The sequence below is a fragment of the Protopterus annectens genome, chromosome 3.part1 (genome assembly GCF_019279795.1).
Source record: "Protopterus annectens isolate FY-2018-M chromosome 3.part1, PAN1.0, whole genome shotgun sequence".
Taxonomy (NCBI): Eukaryota; Metazoa; Chordata; order Ceratodontiformes; family Protopteridae; genus Protopterus; species Protopterus annectens.
In genome coordinates, this window is record NC_056732.1 from 77020736 (window position 1) to 77039649 (window position 18914).

Sequence of the window (18914 nt, forward strand, 5' to 3'; positions counted from 1 at the left end):
TGAAGAGGGTAGATATTTCTTGTCATGATGTGTTGGGATGTGGACATGGTTTGTTTTTTGTGCCTGGTTTTAGAAGTGAATTTAAGGAATTCCAAAATTTGGAGCGTTTGGTTTCTGGCAACTTTGCAGTTTTATATAGTATTCTTTTTTATCTTTGTTGACTAGTCTTTTTACCTAGGTTACAAAGTTGTTTAAATTTTAACAGTTCTGGAGTGTCTTTGTTGGTTTGCATGTTTCCATGTTTTGTCCCTAGTGATCATAAGATCTTTAGTAGGTTTGGATAGCCATGGGGCATACTATGACTTTTTCCTCTTTTTACGTAAGGGTGCAAGGTTATTCACTGTACTCATAAATATAGAGTTGAAATACTTGCATCGTCAAGTGGGAGTATTCTTAAGATATTCCAGTTTATTGTTTTTAGAGTATTGATAAAGGTACGTGGGTTAAATTTGGTAAGGTTTCTTATTTGTTTATACTGATGTGGGCTTGACAGGAGATTAAAGTATGGTGAATAAAGACGGGGAGATGATCACTCAAGGTATCTGGGAGAGTACTCGCTTCAGATATTTTGTTAGGTTCAGAAACTAGAATCTAGTCTAAAATGGAACTAGTAAACTGAAAAGCCACACAGTGAAACGTTAAAACTGATTTATTGAACAACCAGAAAATAAAACAAAGTCAAGGTACTAAGCGCTTTCACCCATCAACCTCAGGGCGTCATCAGAGTACTGAATACACAATTACATATCTACCCCTTATATACACTCACTAATTAGTTACTTGATAAGTCAAATACTATTTGATAACCCTACAGTTAAAATATAGTATAATAATAATAAATAGCTAAAAATATAATAATAATGAATAATAATAATAAAGCATCAGGTAACAGTATAGGTGCATAAAAAAATATGTAGATTATATAAAAAAATATATGTTGTAAAAAATATATATATACTAAACCTAGACTGAATGAATGGATGTTAAAACAGATAAACATGATATATCTATATAAATAAATATATATATATATAGTACCTATAAATGTATGTTGGTAAATCAATAAAAGATGATCAAATAAAATATGATTTGTATTTTAATATACTGGATATAGATACATGTTCATTAATGCCTGGAAAAGTACAGGCATTTAGTCTGAGTTGCCAGAGACATTCCTTGGCCTCCAACATGGTCTTCTCATCACCTCCTTTGTGTATATTGTGCAAAATTCTATTTATAATAAAAAATAAAAATCTCTTAAAATTGGGACATCTAATGCTATGTGTGTATAGAGAACTAGTGTTTTTTGTTTTTTAATGTCTCTGACATGTTCTACAATTCATTCTCTTAGCTTCCCAATAGTTTTCCCAACATAAAATGCTGAACATGCTGAGCATGTTGCTAAATAAACAGTCATCTTAGTATTACAATTACAATACCCGGGGCATCTAATAGTTTTACCAAAATTAGAAATAGCAACATATGGACCATTGTTAATGTATTTACATGTACGACAGGTTCCGCATTTGCTCATTCTAGACATTTTAAAAGTAGCCTTATTTGTGTTCATCTCATAAATTTCCTTCAAATTCCTCCCTCTACTGAATGTAATCTTTGGATGACTACCAATAATTTCAGTCAATTCAGCATTGTTTGTGAAAACACTTGTCCATGTCTCATGTATAATGTTAACAATATTGTAGGAAGTTTCATTGTAGGGTAATATAAAAGTATAATTTCTAGACGTTTTTGTATTGGTGTTCAATATATTGCTGCATCCAAATTTAATAATAGGTCTATACATTACAGGTCTTTTTATAAAAATCTCTCTTTTGATATTACAAATAAGTTCATTGGGATATCCCCTGTCCAGAAACATATTCGATAATTTTTCAATTTCCAATTCAAATGTATTGTCATCACTAATAATTCTTGACAGTCTTACCATTTGACCTTTAATCAAATTTCTTTTTTGATAATAGGGATGGCAACTATTGAAATGTAGGAAGGAATTTGAAAATGTTTTCTTTCTAAAAATGTTAGAATGAATCACGTCGTTGCTGTGAAAAAACACAATGTCAAGGTATTCACAATTGTTCTCATATATTTTGCTGGTAAATTCTAAAAAATTAGAAGTCCTACCTAAAAACTGTAAAAATTCTGCAAATTCATCTTTGTTACCTGTCCAACAAATTAAAATATCATCCAGGTATCTCAAATATAAGGCAATTTTAGACCAATATAGTGATATGAAAACCAAGTCAGTTTCTCAATTAGCTAGCACCAAATTAGCATAAATTGGTGCACATCTGGCCCCCATGGCCACCCCTGTACTCTGGCTGTAGTATTCACCATTCATATATATACAATTATTCTCCAGTACTATTTCCATCAGTTTGGTCATAAGTCTGCATTTTGGAACATTCATACCACTGAATTTCAATAAGCTGGCCTCAAACATTTCCAGGCCTTGTTTGTGAGGTATAACAGTAAACAGATTTACAACATCAATAGTAGCCATAATCATATTAAGACTCATTTTAACAATACATTGTCTAACTTGATCTAAACAGTGCCAGGAGTCATTTAAAAGGTGTGGCAAATTCTTAAGTGTCTCCTTACAATGAATATCTATGAAGGATGCAATGGCCTCAGTTTTAGAGCCCCTAGCTGATACTATGGGCCTAAAAGGTGGATGGTGTATGTCTTTGTGTATTTTTGGGATTTCAAAAATGGATGGAGTAATGGGGAATTCTACTATTAAATAAGAATATTCTTCTTTATCAATAGTTCCATCCATAAGGAATTCATATAATAACCAATCCACTTTAATGTATGCCCTAGACATTTCGTACTTAGTAACTTTCTCATAAGTATTACTGTCACTAAGCATAATAGTCATTTGTTATAGTAGTCAGCATTTGTCATAATTACCACTCTGCCTACCTTATCTGGTTTCATAACCCTGTATTTGTCAGTCATAGTTAGTTCTCTAAGACAAAACATTTCGGCTGAAGTAAGATTTGATGATGTATGTATCTCTTTCTTCATGACTCTTCTAATCTGGGACTCACATAACTTTTCAAAGATGTAAATCATAGGGTTTTGTGGTGGTATGAATGTACTGCTACGCTTGAGCCTAAAACAATTAGTGTCTGTGATACGATCATTATTGTTGGAGAAAAAAAAAATTAAATTCAATAATCTACTAAACAGTTTTAAATTAATTAAAACTTTGCCAATGTCATGCTTAAAAGATGGTACAAAGGTAAAACCTCATTTAAAAAGAGCAATAAAATCATGACCAAAATTGTTATCTGTGAAATTATATAAACTAAAACCACCATCAGAGGCAATAATAAAATGGAACTAGTATTATTGGCCTTATTAAAATAAACAACAGGCTACTGCCAACAAAAAATGTAATAGTCTCTAGCGCCTCGGCCACAAGACCTTCAAGGGGTAACAGACATCACAAAACACATACATTTACATATAAAATCAATTATATAATTAATTAATTAAGTAAGTAAATTAAATACTTGCAATTAATTTCACAATTTAAACCTGCAGGCATCAAAGTATTATACTTTAAAATAAAAAGGGATTCCTTATAAAGAAGTTGTTCCTTCAATGAAAAACTGGTTCCTATTGTAATTTTTTTTTTTCAAGAACAGTACCTTGCAGTAACATAAAATCACTGTTATGTTTCTCTTTAAAATGTACAGCCACAGACTTTTCTAAATTTTGATTTTTAATGTCCCTAATGTGTTCCAGTAACCTGACTTTAAATATCTTTTGAGTTTCCCCAATATAGAACAGGTGACATGGACACCATAAAACATATGCAACCACCTTAGTGTTACATGAAAACAATCCTGTTGACAAAAATCTTCATATTATTTATCATCTTAAATGAAAAAAACTATATTATGACAAACTGCAGAAGTATCACATAGAAAACTACCAGCATTAACTGGTTGTCTTACAATGTCAAAATTGGAGGAAATAAAAGGACTGTGGACCAACATATCCTTAATATTTTATTTGAAATTGACTTTTTGTACAAACATGAGTTTAGGGATAAATATGCAGTGCATTATTATCGATATATAGATGATTTAATATTTATTGGGGGGGTGGACAAAATGAAGTACCTAGAATTTGTAATAATGAAGATTTTTATGATGAAGTCTTTAAGACTGTTAATATGCTTTTAAATAGAGGATGTGATTATGATGTGATCAATGAGGATTTATTTAAGGGTTTTAAAGTTGAATAATGACTCACAGCCACATAAGACTAAATATTTATGTAAAAATATTAATATGTCATATGATGACATGAAAGAACAAATGTATTTTGTAATGACTTATAAGGTTCTGAGTGACAAAATTAGTACTAGGTTAAAATGCTATTGGAACTTTCTTCTAAAGAATAGTGAACTAGCCAAGATATTTTGGGGGTCTCTCTGTGTTTCATATAAGCGTGGACGTAATCTTGAGGATATGTTGGTCCACAGTCCTTTTATTTCCTCCAATTTTTACATTGTAACAAAACCAGTTATTACTGGTACTTTTCCATGTAATAGTTGTGCAGTTTGTCATAATGTAGTTTGTTCTTTTAAGATGATAAATAATATTAACAGGATTGTTTTCATGGAACATTAAGGGGATTGTATATGCTTTACGGTGTCCATGTTACCTGTTCCATATTGGGGAAACAAAAAGGATGTATAAAGTGAGGTTACTGGAACACATCAGGCACATTAAAAATCAAAATTTAGAAAAGTCTGTGGCTGTACATTTTAAAAAGAAACATAGCAGTGATTTTATGTTATTGCAAGGTACTGTTCTTAAAAAAAATATTTTACAATAGGAACCAGTTTTTAATTGAAGGAACAAATTCTTTATAAGGAATCCCTTTTTATTTTAAAGTATAATACCTTGATGCCTGCAGATTTAAATTGGGAAATTAATTGGAAGCATTTGATTCCATTGTTTACTTAGTTAATTATATAATTGGTTTATATATATATATATATATATATATATATATATATATATATATATATATATATATATATATATATATATATATATATATATAAATGTATGTGTTTTGTGATGTCTGTTACCCCTTGAAGGTCTTGTAGCCGAGGCACTAGAGACTATTAAATTCTTTGTTGGTGGATCAGTAGCCTGTTGTTTATTTTATTTTGTTTATTTAAGTTTAGTTTGTGGTTGTACTTATTGTCCTTGCGAAGTTTGGTTAGGGAATTCATGAGTTGTGTAAAGTTGAAAAGATTAATAGCAGAAGAAGGGAGGCTGGAGCTAAGGTTTAGCCAGTTGATGTTATGTCATCTAGGATGACAGTTTCACTTTTAATATTAGTAGAAGCCCATGCGAGGATGTTCTCTAATGTGGATGTATTGTTGCCAGGAGCTATATAACTATGATGCACAGATTTTTGTGGTTATTCATCTTTAGGAGAATAATAAGAATTTCAGCCTTAGCAAACTGAGGTACAAAATTTGCATATAGAACTGTATTATATTATAGGTGTTGGGAACGATTAGTGCTACACTGCCACTTTTTTTTTTGGTCTATCAGATCTTATAGTTTGAAAGCCTGAGGGAAGAAATTCTGAATCTTTAATGGATGGTTTTAGTCGGGTCTCAGTCATATCAATAAAGTCTGGTTGATTATGAGAGATCCAAGTATGGAAGTTGGTAATTTTATTGTGAATGCTTTGGAAATTAAGGGTTACCACGTATAATGATTTGTGGGAATTATTATTGTGGAGATATTAGGATGGGTTGGTAAAGGTGGGCCCTGGATTAGGGTGTATGTCACTGCATAGCAGTACAGTTGTAAAATTAATTACATAGGCTGGTGACTTTTGTTTTGAGGGTGATTTATTGTAGTGTACTTGAAGACTGGTGAAGGTATTGTTTAGGATAAAATAGATTTTATTTGTTATAGGTATGATTTTCACTTTATATTATAAGAGGGGATTTGTTTGTTAGAGACTAGGAGATATGTCTATATTAGCTTTTAAACTGAGTGGCTACAGAGGAAGTGACAGTTGACCTTAGAGGGGATGGGGAGAAAGGGTTTAAAGTGGTAATGTGTACTAGAGAAAAGAAAAGAATAGAGCAGAGTGAGAACGTGAGAATTTGTCTGCTAGGTGATAGCATAGTTATAAGTGGAGGGATGAGAGAAAATAGTTAGTGAGGGCATTGGGTATTAGTGGATTTAAAATAATAAGGAGGAGTAATGAGGAGTAACAAGAAACATACCCCTCCCTCCCTACATACCCCTCCATCACAACATGCCATTCATTACCAACTTAGTACTACTTACTCTGTCTCTATCCTCCCTCTTTCTACAACTACTTACTTCTTCTGAAACCATACATGAATATTACAACCCCACTCATGTAACTGCCACTCTTCTGCCCAGACTCACTCACTTCATTGACTTAGCACCCTCTCTATATGCAACATGTACCCTCCTCCTTAAAAAGCTAAAAAATCTAAACTTACATGTAAAAACTTAAATAAAACTAACTTCCATACATGAGTACAACAGAAGGAAAAAACTGCTACCCACTAATCCCATGCACACTTGCCACAATCTAATACTATGCAGTGACATCCACCTAATCCTGGACCCACTCACTCTCCTCTTTATAGCAAGAACTGTCACAAAACCTTTAACCTCACTACCGGCAACCTCCAAAGCATCAGAAACAAAATTCCAGATTTCCATGCCTGGATTGAACACTGTAAGCCAGATACTGTAGCAGCAACTGAGACTTGGCTAAAACCTTATATTAAAAACTCTAAATTCCTCCCATCAGGCTTCTCTTCCCTGAGAACAGATAGGCCCAGAAAAAAAGGTGGGGACATTGCTCTCATATACCATAATACGTTTAATATAGTCCCATATAACAAACTCACTACCACATTTCATACAGCCAAAATACTAATATCCTACTTGAAAATGAATAGCAACAAAAGCATCTGCATTTTAGTCACATATATCCCCCTGGGTAACACCATCCCAACCGTTGAAGAAATACTAGCCTGGTCATCCAAAAATATAGAGAATGAAACAATCATACTTGGTAATGTGAATATCAACTGGTTAGACATAACTAACAATTATAAATAACCAAACCTAACAAAAACAAAGGCTCATTATTAGACTGGGTCCTTGTCTCTGACCCTAGTAAAATCTCCTCCACTGGCACTCTACCTAACAGCATTAGTGATCACCTACCAGCATACATAATTTGCAAACCAACTCCAGTGCCTAATGTACACCACTATAAGCATACCAGAAGCCTATCTCACTTCTGCCCAACTATCTTTAGTGTTAGCCTACGAAATATCAACTGGCATCCACATAAAGTCCTATCACTGAATGATACTATTGAATTATTTAACTCAACATTCTGATATAGGAGAGCGAAAGCCAACCAGGCCAGTTGGCTTACCAAATCCACCAAACAACTTATGAAAGCTAGAGTTGAGGCCTGGAAATTATGGCATACAAGTAAAAACCCTGCAGACTTCACTCAATACAAACAACTTCATAATCAAGTAAAGTGACTTGTCATCAAAAATAAACAAGACTACTACATTGCTCTGCAAAACTACTATATGCAAAATCCTAAAACGTTCTGGAGGTCCATAAACTGTCTGTTATACCCAGGCAAAAGCGATAATCCCTCCTCTGATCCAGACGTGGCCCCAGCTGATACTGCTTCACTTTTTAACTCATTCTTTAAAACAGTATAGTCAATCTCACTGCCAACTTTCCACTAATCAAACCACTGCCCTCAGACCCATCTGTTACAACAAGACCAAACTTCTCTCTCATACCCATACCTACCTCCACCATAAAAAAACTCCTTCTTAAACTTAAACCTGGATCAAATGCTCCAGATAACTTACCACCAGAACTCCTCCAAAAATCAGCAGATGCTATAGCCTACCCCATTAGTATACTACTAAACAGATCCATTCAAGAGTCCTTCATTCCCACCAACTGGAAAAAGGCATTTATCCTCCCTCTCCACAAAGGTGGAAACAGTAATGATATATCTAACTTCCGTCTAACTGCCATCCTCTCTCCCATTTCCATAATTCTGGAAAAATGTATTCATAACCAACTACATAACTACCTACTACACCACAACCTCCTCTCCCCAACCCAAAATGGGTTTAGGCCTAGCCATAGCACCATCACTGCTCTTATATCTTTCTTGGACGCAGCCATTCTTGCTCAAGACTCAGCATACCTTGTCTCCTCACTATTTCTTGACCTTTCCAAGGCATTCAATACTGTCTCCCACCCGCTTCTTCTGACCAAACTCTCCAATTTAGGCATATCTCCCCCTACCCTAGCCTGGTTTTCCAACTTCCTTACAGATAGATAACAAGCAACCAGATGGCACCAGTCCCTCTCTACTTTCCTCAACATCAATACTGGAGTCCCACAAGGGTCCATACTAGGTCCACTGCTCTTCAGCATTTTCATTAATGATTTCCATACCAGTATACCCCACGATAATGTCATTCAATATGCAGATGAGTCCACCATCATCTGCATGGCCAAATCTACTTCAGAACTACTTGCACTCATCCAAAATGTCTTCACCTCCACAGAAACCTGGATGTATAATAACCATTTAGCCCTAAATGCTAATAAAGCCAAACGTATGTTGTTCACCCCAAAAAACAACACCCCTAACCAAAAATGAATTTACCATCAACTCACTCAACACACGCAACAACACTTGCCTCGAAGTAGTCCCATATACCAAACTTCTAGAAGTCATCATAGATAAACACCTAACATTCAACCAGCATATTAACACAAACATCAAAACACCCATCAGAAACTAGGCATCCTGTACAGGCACAAACAGATCTTCACCTATGCAGCAAGACTATACCCTGCATCTTCCTTTCTACTTCCATCCTTGCTCTATGGTGCACCTCTCCTTACTAATATGCAATCCTCTCTTAAATCCAAACTGGACTCGTGCTACAATAAAATCACAAAATTTGTAACCAGTGCCAAACACTCATCCCACCACTGCATATCACTCCAACATCTAAACTGGCTAGAACTTCCCCAACATCTAACATACCTGCAACTAACCACAGCTCATAAGCTAATCTATAAGCCTTCTAGCTGTCCTGCCCTCTCCTCTCTCTTCACCATGTATTACCCAAATAGACCTCTGTGATCAATCAGATGCTCGTTAATGTAGCAAAACCTAATCTTTCCGCCGGTCAAATGCATATGGAATGCTCTCCCTCCTTCAATCAGGTTTACTAGCAACCCTGAATGCTTTAAGACTTCACTGAAACAACACCTGTTCGCCCATTGGCTATGTACATGTACCAGCACTGACTACAAAAAACCCCAGACTTCCTAGCCTTCCTACTTTTCCTCGCATCTCACTTACGGCTCAGACTCCTCATATATACATTCAGTGCTTCAAACTTACTAAGTCCAACATGTGCCACCCAAGCACATATAATCTACTATATCAGTTACCTACCGTATCTTCTATTCATTCTTGATGCCTATATAGTAGTAGCTCTAAGGCTATACCTTACGTTCAGAATCTTTAATCTGCTGGTCTCCATATTTCTCTCTCTACTGTAAAACTGCAATATTGTATTGTTCACACATTCGCTATTATCCCATGTCGTCAATTATATTCTTGTTTGGCTTGCATACTTAATACTAGTTATACATGTTAGATTTTATCTATTTTATTGTATTACCTATTCTGTAATGTGTTCTGTACCATCGCTGATTGATATCTATATTTTGATTCTGTAGCTTTATAATGTTGTTTTTTTTTTGGAGCTTTTGTCCCTGGCTCTCTACTGAAAACGGGCTTACCCTGACCCAGTAGACCTCCCAGTAAACAAATGCAAATACATAATAAAATAAAATAAATAATAAGAAATATAGGAAAGTAGTGTAGTGCAACAAAGGCAAATATAGGTGGTATAAGAGAGGTAATGGAAAAAGATAAGGTCAAGCTTAGGAATAAATAGCTAGATATGAAGTGATACATTTATACCAGACTTATTCTAGCTACATTCTGACATGTAGTCTTTCCCCCCTATATGTCCTACTACACTACAAAAGGACCAGCATCCAGAAATTACATTACTGTTTTCCCATTAGATGTAGCCTCATATTTCCTGCTGCATACAGCAGAAAAGTACATGTAGCTTGCACAAAACACCACTTTCATTATGTTAACTACATATATAAACTCAACTGAGCAGACGTGCTATTGCTTTTACAATCCACGGCTTTACACCCAGTACCTTTTTGAATTTTATAACTGCAAACAGTACACAAGGCACACAGAGTGCTTCAGAAATATGCAGATAAAACACTATAAATGTATGCAAAGATATACAGTAAAATGTGCAGATGATTTACAGTGCCATCAAATTTTGTAGTGGTCAAACTCACACTCCGTGTGTGTGTGTGTGTGTGTGTGTGTGTGTGTGTGTGTGTGTGTGTGTGTGTGTGTGTGTGTGTGTGTGTGTGTGTGTGTGTGTGTGTGTGTGTGTGTGTGTGTGTGTGTGTGTGTGTGTGTGAGTGTGTGTGTCCCCTTATACTGTACTTCTTATGTATTCTGAATATGATGTCACATCACCATATACACTAGACACCACATCACTGTTGACAAAGTGGATGTTTTTTTCCTTTTTTTGTGGTTGCTGATTTTAAAAATAGGATATGAATATTGGAAGAGCATCCGAACTTCATATCTCATAAAAACTGCTAAATCTATTATTTTGCCCTTTTAATATCTCCAGTATATTTATTTTGGTCATTTTTTTCTGTTTATGCAAGTTCTCTGTTGATCTCCTTAATGAAAACCTGAACCGTTTTGAATTTTTCCACACAGACTTTAATTAATTTTGATTTTGTGATGACAACCTTTATTCTCCTAACCGAATACTTTATATTTAAAGTGTAATTTAAATAATTCTCAATACCTTCACATAATTACTTGGTTGGTACCTCCCTCCTCACAGAAACATTAGTAGAGAAACATGCAAACATGGATTTTAAAATGAGTCAAGGAGTGTTAAACCCATCTGCTTTGTTCATTTATATCCTACTTAAACAACAGTTTATTTATAAATTTATTTATTGTTCTTTTGAAAATGTATAAGAATTGTATGAGGTAAGTTCAATGCATTCCCTACATTCTTGACTTTAGTTTCTTGTCTGACTGTAACACCTCTTCTAAGTGGCTGTTCCATTCATCCACCACCCTTTCTGCAAGTTAATACTTTCTCATGTCTCCCTACACTGATCCATCAGTCCTTACTTGGATCTATGGATTTCTTTCAGTAATATAACATATTTCTATCAACAGACATCCCAACGCTATACACACTGACCTCTTCCTTATAAGATTTCTGGTATAGACATTGTATAATTTTTATTCATGTCCTCTGAACAGCCTTTATCTGCTATGCTATTATGAAAGCGAAGTAAACAGAAATACAGCACAGTAGCTACAGTCTTACTAAATGCTCTTGTAGAAACATAAAGTACTGTATTGTCATCTAATGCTGATCCATTTCTGTTTCATCATAATATGCTGTTACTTTTTGATTCTCATGCCATCTTATTCAAATAACCTCTGACCTGTTTCCTAATTTGTCTTCCTTTTGCTTCCTCTCCACTTGTGGATTTCCTTGCTGGCGTTTCATTTTATATAGGCATATTATTCTGCGTTTCAAGCTGTCACATTTTGAATCACTTCCCTACTTACCAAGCCTCTTCTTTATTTTTACATGGTCTTACGTATCACTTCTGTTTTATAGTTCTGTGTCATTACCAAAAAAGAAGTTTTGGTGCCAGACTCCCTGCAATATAATGTGTTTAGACATTGAATAGGACTGCTTCCATTACTGATCAATTGCACTGGCTACCCACTGAAACAGGTATATTGTCTTCACCTTGCATGTCCTCCCTATCCTCTAAGCCTGCACTGTTTTGAGATTTTTTTAATGACTTTGCTTGTATACATTCCAACATTATATCCTACAGGTGTAATTCCATGATTTTTCAGACATCTAAACTCAAACTGACTGAATTATGGTTTCCTGTCTCTTGTCTGGCAGCTAAAGTTGTGAGGTGTGGTACAGGGTTTGATTTCCCCAGCTATCATCTGCCCACTTAATGAGATATTGTTCCCAATTTATCCCTGAAAAGGGACTGTGTGCCCAGTGGGCATGACTGGTTATCAAATGGGTATTATTATTATTATTGTTGTTATTATTATTATTCCTAATATCGTGAAGGAAAATCACATCTGCTCCCCCCAAAAACACAAAATAAAAATGTTTATGGTTAATGAAACACAAACTGTTTTCATCCAATATATAAAAACAGACCATCAGGGTTACAGGAAATGAGAAAATCAACAATATAAATATTAACAATTAACACAAATTAGTCAGTAGAAATTTAAGGGGAGGAGATTTTAAGAATAGTATAGAATAAAAAGGAAAGTTAATGCAAATGAAACTGGAACAGACACATTTCTGAGTCTGAATGGAGTTATAAACATTAAATGTTTTCTGAAAAACAGAACACCTAGAAGGCTGACATTATTTGATGAATTATTAATTATTAGATTATTATGCATTAATTGAGAATAATAGTTATATTGCTGATTTGGTAATTTCCTGCAACTCTGATATAATCTCTTTTTATACAGTGGACGAAAACACTTAGTTTTTGTTTAAATGTTTTTATTTCATTTGTGTGTTTCTTTTTGGGTTTGGTTCAACTGCAAACACAAAAGTTGGTCAAACTGTTGGTTCTGGTTTTAAAATCACATCTACCCCCTTTTGAAGTTATTAGGAACTGTACCTTTATCTCACAATTCATTAAAAGATTCATTAATGGCATTACTGGTTCTTCAATCTACTTAGAATATGTAAACAAAATAATATGAACATAATGCAGTGCAGTAAAACACAAATAGTTATTAAAATATAGTCTTTATAAATTGATGAGCACAAGAAAACACAGAATAAAACAGTAGCAATTGTAATTCAGTAATACATGTAATACACAGAATGTTACAATATAAATACAGTATATGATAAGTAAATGATAAATGTAAATAAGGTAATGTTATACTGCTTATATAAGTAGCTGGAAAAAGGCTAATCTTAAGTAGTCTCTTTTTTGTTCACATTTTGACTGGGTAGGTTTAAAAGGAACAAGTGTCTGGATTGATTATTTACTGAATTTTCCTCCAACATACCATCTCTGACCTCCCCTATCTAATTATCCTACCAACCTATTTAGTTATCCTTGTTTACAGTGTTTTCATACTTACTAATTTTACCTTTTACTTATGTCTGTCATTCCTACTGCACTCAGTCTCCTTTCTGTCTCCTCAACCAGCCTTAATTTCAATTGTAAGAATGCCTCATCACCGTTTCTAATCTATTAAGCTGTATATTCATTAACGTATTGTACTTCTAAGATATTCTAAAATATTAACATTATATATATGTGCGTGTGAGTGTGTGTGTGTTAATGTGTTAATTTGTGCTTATCAATATAATTTGTGCTTCTACTACTTGCTTGTTAATATTGATGCAAACTACTGACTTTCTATTGCCAATTGGCTAAGGTGATGACTGAAAAGGACCTTCAGATCAGTGCACTTACCCAGTTAACAAATGTATAAATAAAGAAAAATAGATAAATGCATAGATTCAGGATCGCTGACTGATTTATTCAGTTATTCTTTGTAGAAATACAGAATGAAGTACTGTATTGCAGCTTGATAACAGTGTATGCTCTTAACCTGCTGTGTGATACTGACATACTCAAAATAGTATTTTGGTGTAGGACTAAAACCTATAGAAAAACTGAGCAGTAGCCAGGTATGGATGAACTCCCTGTGCTCAGAAGGCAGTCAAGTAAAAGGGCTTAGTTAGTTTTAAGATCAGATATTTTAGACAAGAAATAAAATACTCTATCAGAAATTCTTTGATGGCACAGATAGATTCTTGGTGTCATTCCAAAAAGGTTTGGAAACAAGAAGAGATTGTGGCTTTATAACAGGTGTGTGTGTGTGTGTGTGTGTGCTCGCGCACACACACACACACACACACACACACACACACACACACACACACACACACACACACACACACACAGTAACAAAGGTGCAAGGTAGAATAAAAACCTCAGTAACATGTAAAAGATGAAATTAAAATTGTGTCACAGATAATTGATGTAACCGAGGGTAGTAAGTAGTTTTGGGAATGACTGAAGTAGAGTGACATGCAGTATGATACTTCAGAGGGGGAAGAGTTTAAGTAGAAGAAAAGGTTGAGGCAAAATGGGGGATAAGGTCAAACATTGTTAAAGCTGTCTTACTGTAAACTTAAATAGATTTAGTCAAAGAAGCCTAGAATATCTCAGTATAATCCAAGATAAGGAGAATTAGATAAGTAAGATCAGTACTGCAGTCGTCAAATTTTGGCTCCTAAACTTGGCCTTGTCACTAAAGCCATAATTGTTTCTTAACAGTGTAACTGATCTTTAAGAGACAAAACAGCTGAGTAGGGCCACAACACTGAAGCATTTGAGAATGTGTAATGTGACATTATCTATTTATTGTTTAATAACAAGGTAAGTGTATTAAGTTTAACATATGTCTGTTTTCAGTTATGCCCTATATGAAAATAGCATTAATAGTAAATGACATGGAATCATAGAAAAGGAAGACAAGTTGCAGCCTTTAGACACTGCACTCTGAAGAAAGAGAGCATTTTGGAAACATTTTTGTGACAGATGGATTGACCTAATCTAACTCTGGATAGTGTTAAAAGCAGTTAAGTTATGGGACTTAGTTTGGTTAAGACACATCTGAATAACTGTAACAATGTCATCTGTGTATTTGTGGTAGAATGCAGCTAGCAGGAAAGAAAACTATAAAATAAAAATAAAAATTGTGAAGCTGTGAGAAAAGCATGTCTGAAACCAATTGGTGCATGCTGATTTAACTTCTTTATTTTATTTTAGGTTTTACCAGGAAATCCAGTTGAATTTACTCTTTTTGGAGCATTTTTGGAAGTGTCCATGATTGAAAGGAGATATATGGACAAACCATTGAGATTCCATGTTACAATAGGTAATCCCTAAAATGGCACACTTTTGTTTCTGCAATTTCTGCATTACTTGTTTGTATAATTGAAAAGGTTCAGGAAATTCATTAACTATTAATATGGTGGCCATTCTGAGATTGTGCTTTCATTTTTTCCTTTGTACATAAACATAATGTAGATATCCAACTGAGTAGATCAGTGGTTGAGGTTACTGTCTTACAGGTACATTGTTTGGTCAATACTTCTGATTTCTGTCTCTGAGAATTATGGGTGTCTGCCTGGCTTTACACATATTTTCTCTGCATTCTGCAGTTTTATTCCACCTTTCAGAGGCATGCTGCTTAGGCAGACTGGTTACAATACATTTTTTACAGAATATTTATTTAATTTTATATATATATATATATATATATATATATATATATATATATATATATATATATATATTTTTTTTTTTTCCTTGTTAGTCCTACTTGGTATGTTTTTTTCGGAAAAGACAGAAGGCAGTATTCATACTGACTAAGGGAAATTTAGCCTGGGCATTGGGAAATTCCTGTATTGATTCACAGTTCTTATTTTGGAGTGGGAAAGAAGAAGGGAGGGTGCAATCTGTTAGCAAAGATAAGCATTCTTAATGAAACTACAGAGGTAGAACTTATAAAAAACTGAAATAGTGACATTTGTAGAAGGAGGACGACCTATACAACATTATTAAAATGCAATATTTAATTAGATTTACCAGAAACACAAGTGAAGAGAGTGTGGAATTCTACAATGGGAAGAGTTGCCAAAGAGATCACTGAGGGAACTATTGATGTCCATAGTCAGAGGATAAAAGTTGCAATTAAATTGGCCCATGGTCTTTTGTCATCAATATCAGTACATGATGGTATCCCGCAAGAAGGAGAAGAAAGTGCATAGGAACACATGCCCACGCTCTCTGAATGTGGACAAGGGAGCGCTAATGTGGAAATGACTAAACAAAGTAGCAAAAGGAATTATGCCTGTGATCTGATGGAACTGCACAACAATTTATTACACGTGACAATAACAACCGCTAGACAGTTTTTTTTAATGAAATTATCAGTCTTGCAAATATTCAAGTACAGGGGGTTTGATGTATATAGCACTCATGCACAGGTCTATTTTAGAGTGGCTTTTTCCATAATCAATCATAATTAACCATAATTATTCACCAAGTTTGCTGATGACTGTAAGCTGGGAGTGATCGCTGAATCCCAAAATGATGTTGACATCCTACAAGCAGTTCTAAAAATGACAAACGACTGGTGCCAAAACCATGGTCTGAAACTAAATGCTAAACAATGCATAATCATACCCTTTGGTAAATCTGATATCCCTGCAAATTATAATATCGAAAGTACACCCCTAAAAGTAGACACAGTTGTGAAGGACCTAGTAACACAGATAGTAACCTAAGTGTTGACCACCAGGTAGTGAGGAAATCCTTCTGTGTGGCACAACTTATAAGTAAAGGCATGCGATCAAGAACAAAGAAAGTCCTAGTTCCCTTGTAATATTTTAATAGGGGCTGGATCAGAGAATGCCTTGTAGGTCAAGCATAAGTCACCTGTCAATAAATGATATGAGATGGAGTAAAGTGATGGGGCCTTTAGTCAGTTCACATAAGACATGTGCTTTTGTATTTTTTAGTGAGAAATTACTGGGGCCACTCCAATTGGTGTAAGTGCCTTTTTAGGTACATGCACAAAGGAGCATTGTACTTACTCAGTTATGGGCCTGATGTGGGCCGAGTACAATGACTTCCTTTGACCTTAAGGCTGTGCCTTTACTTATAAGTTGAGCCACACAGAAGGATTTCCATCTACTGTAGCTACCCGGTGGTCAAAGTTTAGGTTACTATCTATCTGCATTCCTAGGTTCCTCACCACTGGGTCTACTTTTAGAAATGTGCTTTCAATATTATAATTTTGCAGGAATAACTGATTTACTGCAGGGTATAAGTATGCATTTTTTAACATTTAGTCCCAGACCATGGTTTTGGCACCAGTTGTTTGTCACTTTTAAACCTGTTTGTAGGATGTCAACATTGTTTTGGGATTTGATGATGGCTCCCAGGTTAAAGTCATCAGCAAACTTGGTGAACCAGAGGCCCCCGACATTGGCCTTCACTTCAGAGAATTATATACCAAACAGGAGGAGTCCCAACACTGAGCCCTGTGGGACACTGCTAGTAACAGGTTTCGTATCCGAAGTGGATTTGCCTATCTGGACATGTGACATGTCAGTGAGCCAGTTTGCTGTCCACCTGATAATGTAGAGGTTTATGCCAAATGCAAAGTTTATCTATGATCCCTGAGTAGCGGATTGTGTTGAAAGCTTTGGCTAAGTATAGATAAGCAGTGTATCCAGTTTTACCTCATCTAAGCCCTGGCAACTTTCTCAAAGAGGTCCACCAGATTGGCCAGGCCTGACAAAGCCATCTGGTCCAGTGTTTGAAGATTTCCTGTGTTGTTTTTGATTAGGTACATGATAATTCTCTCAATGGCCTTGCAGATAAGACTGGTCAAACTTATGATTTTGTAGTCCCCTGGTTCACCTGATGGGCCCCCCTTGTGCAGAAGGACAACTGTTGCCATCTTTCATTCCTTTGGGACAAAGCCTGTCCAGAGGCTGTGGTTAAAGAGGGTTTTTAGTGTCCCTGGTAGATCCTGTTTTATACTATTTAGGAAACATCCTAGAATGTTGTCAGGACCCATGGGGGCTGTGTTTTTGACTTTAATGAATGCAGTAAGGACCTGTTCCCTCACAATGACGGGATGGTTGCAAGTATTTCTTTGGGTGTGGTAGGAGGTGATGGGGGTTTAAGTTTGAACTGAACTTGCCAACCAGCAGGTTTTCTGCAGTTTCAGGCTGGATGTAAGTGTTGCTGTTCATGATTAACTCAGCACATCACTGAGCATTTCCCCTGAGGTTATGAACATAATTAAAAAAGCCTTATGGTTATCTTTCAACTGGGGGTCTATCTTTGACTCATAATTTGCTTTGGCAGATTTGACACACTCTCTAATTTATTTGTTTAGACTGGTGAGTGTCTTTTTGCACTGGTTTGTCTGTTCCTTCTTGGCTTTGGAGACATTTTTTTTTCCTTTTGTTGAATAGCTTTATTATGCTAGGGGTCCACCGCGGTAGTTTATTTTTACCAGTAATCATAGATTTGACTCAGACAGGTACTTCTTCCTCTATGCAGCTATGAATATGGTTGTTCAGTACGTGTGTGTACAGCACATAGTAGGCCTCAGTGCCATCTGTGTTCAGAGGGTCTTGAAAGTTTAATAAACTGTCACTTAGTTTGAAGTAATTGACCTTAGCAAAGTTCTTCACAGGTTTGAAGTTTGATGGGGGTTCTAGGTTAGCTTTAATACTAAAGGAGATCATTTTGTGGTCAGATCTTACCAGGCAGAAGTTAATGCACAGAGGGAGCAGCATCCACCCATGTTCATGAGCACCAGCTCTAGGATATTTGTACCACTAGTTGGGAAGCTAACCAGTTGCTCCAGGGTGTTTGTGTTGACAAAGTCCAAAAACCTCTGAGCAAGTGAATTATAAGTCTTCCAGATTATGGAGCGGTAGTTGAAGTCACCCATAACTATAGTGTTAGGATGAATGTTAAGAGATTCCAGTAGGTTTAAGGAGGAAGTGTATTTTTCCAGACTCATGTTAG

The 18914-nt window shown here is 35.3% G+C and overlaps 1 protein-coding gene across 1 annotated transcript in view; it reads left to right on the forward strand.

The window, feature by feature from the left end:
- LOC122797634 (otoferlin-like) overlaps positions 1 to 18914 on the forward strand; it is a 1687021-nt gene that overhangs the window by 367179 nt on the left and 1300928 nt on the right. Inside the window, exon 9 of the mRNA XM_044066178.1 lies at positions 15126 to 15234. Coding sequence (XP_043922113.1) covers positions 15126 to 15234 — 109 coding nt within the window. The remainder of the gene's footprint in view (positions 1 to 15125; positions 15235 to 18914) is intronic.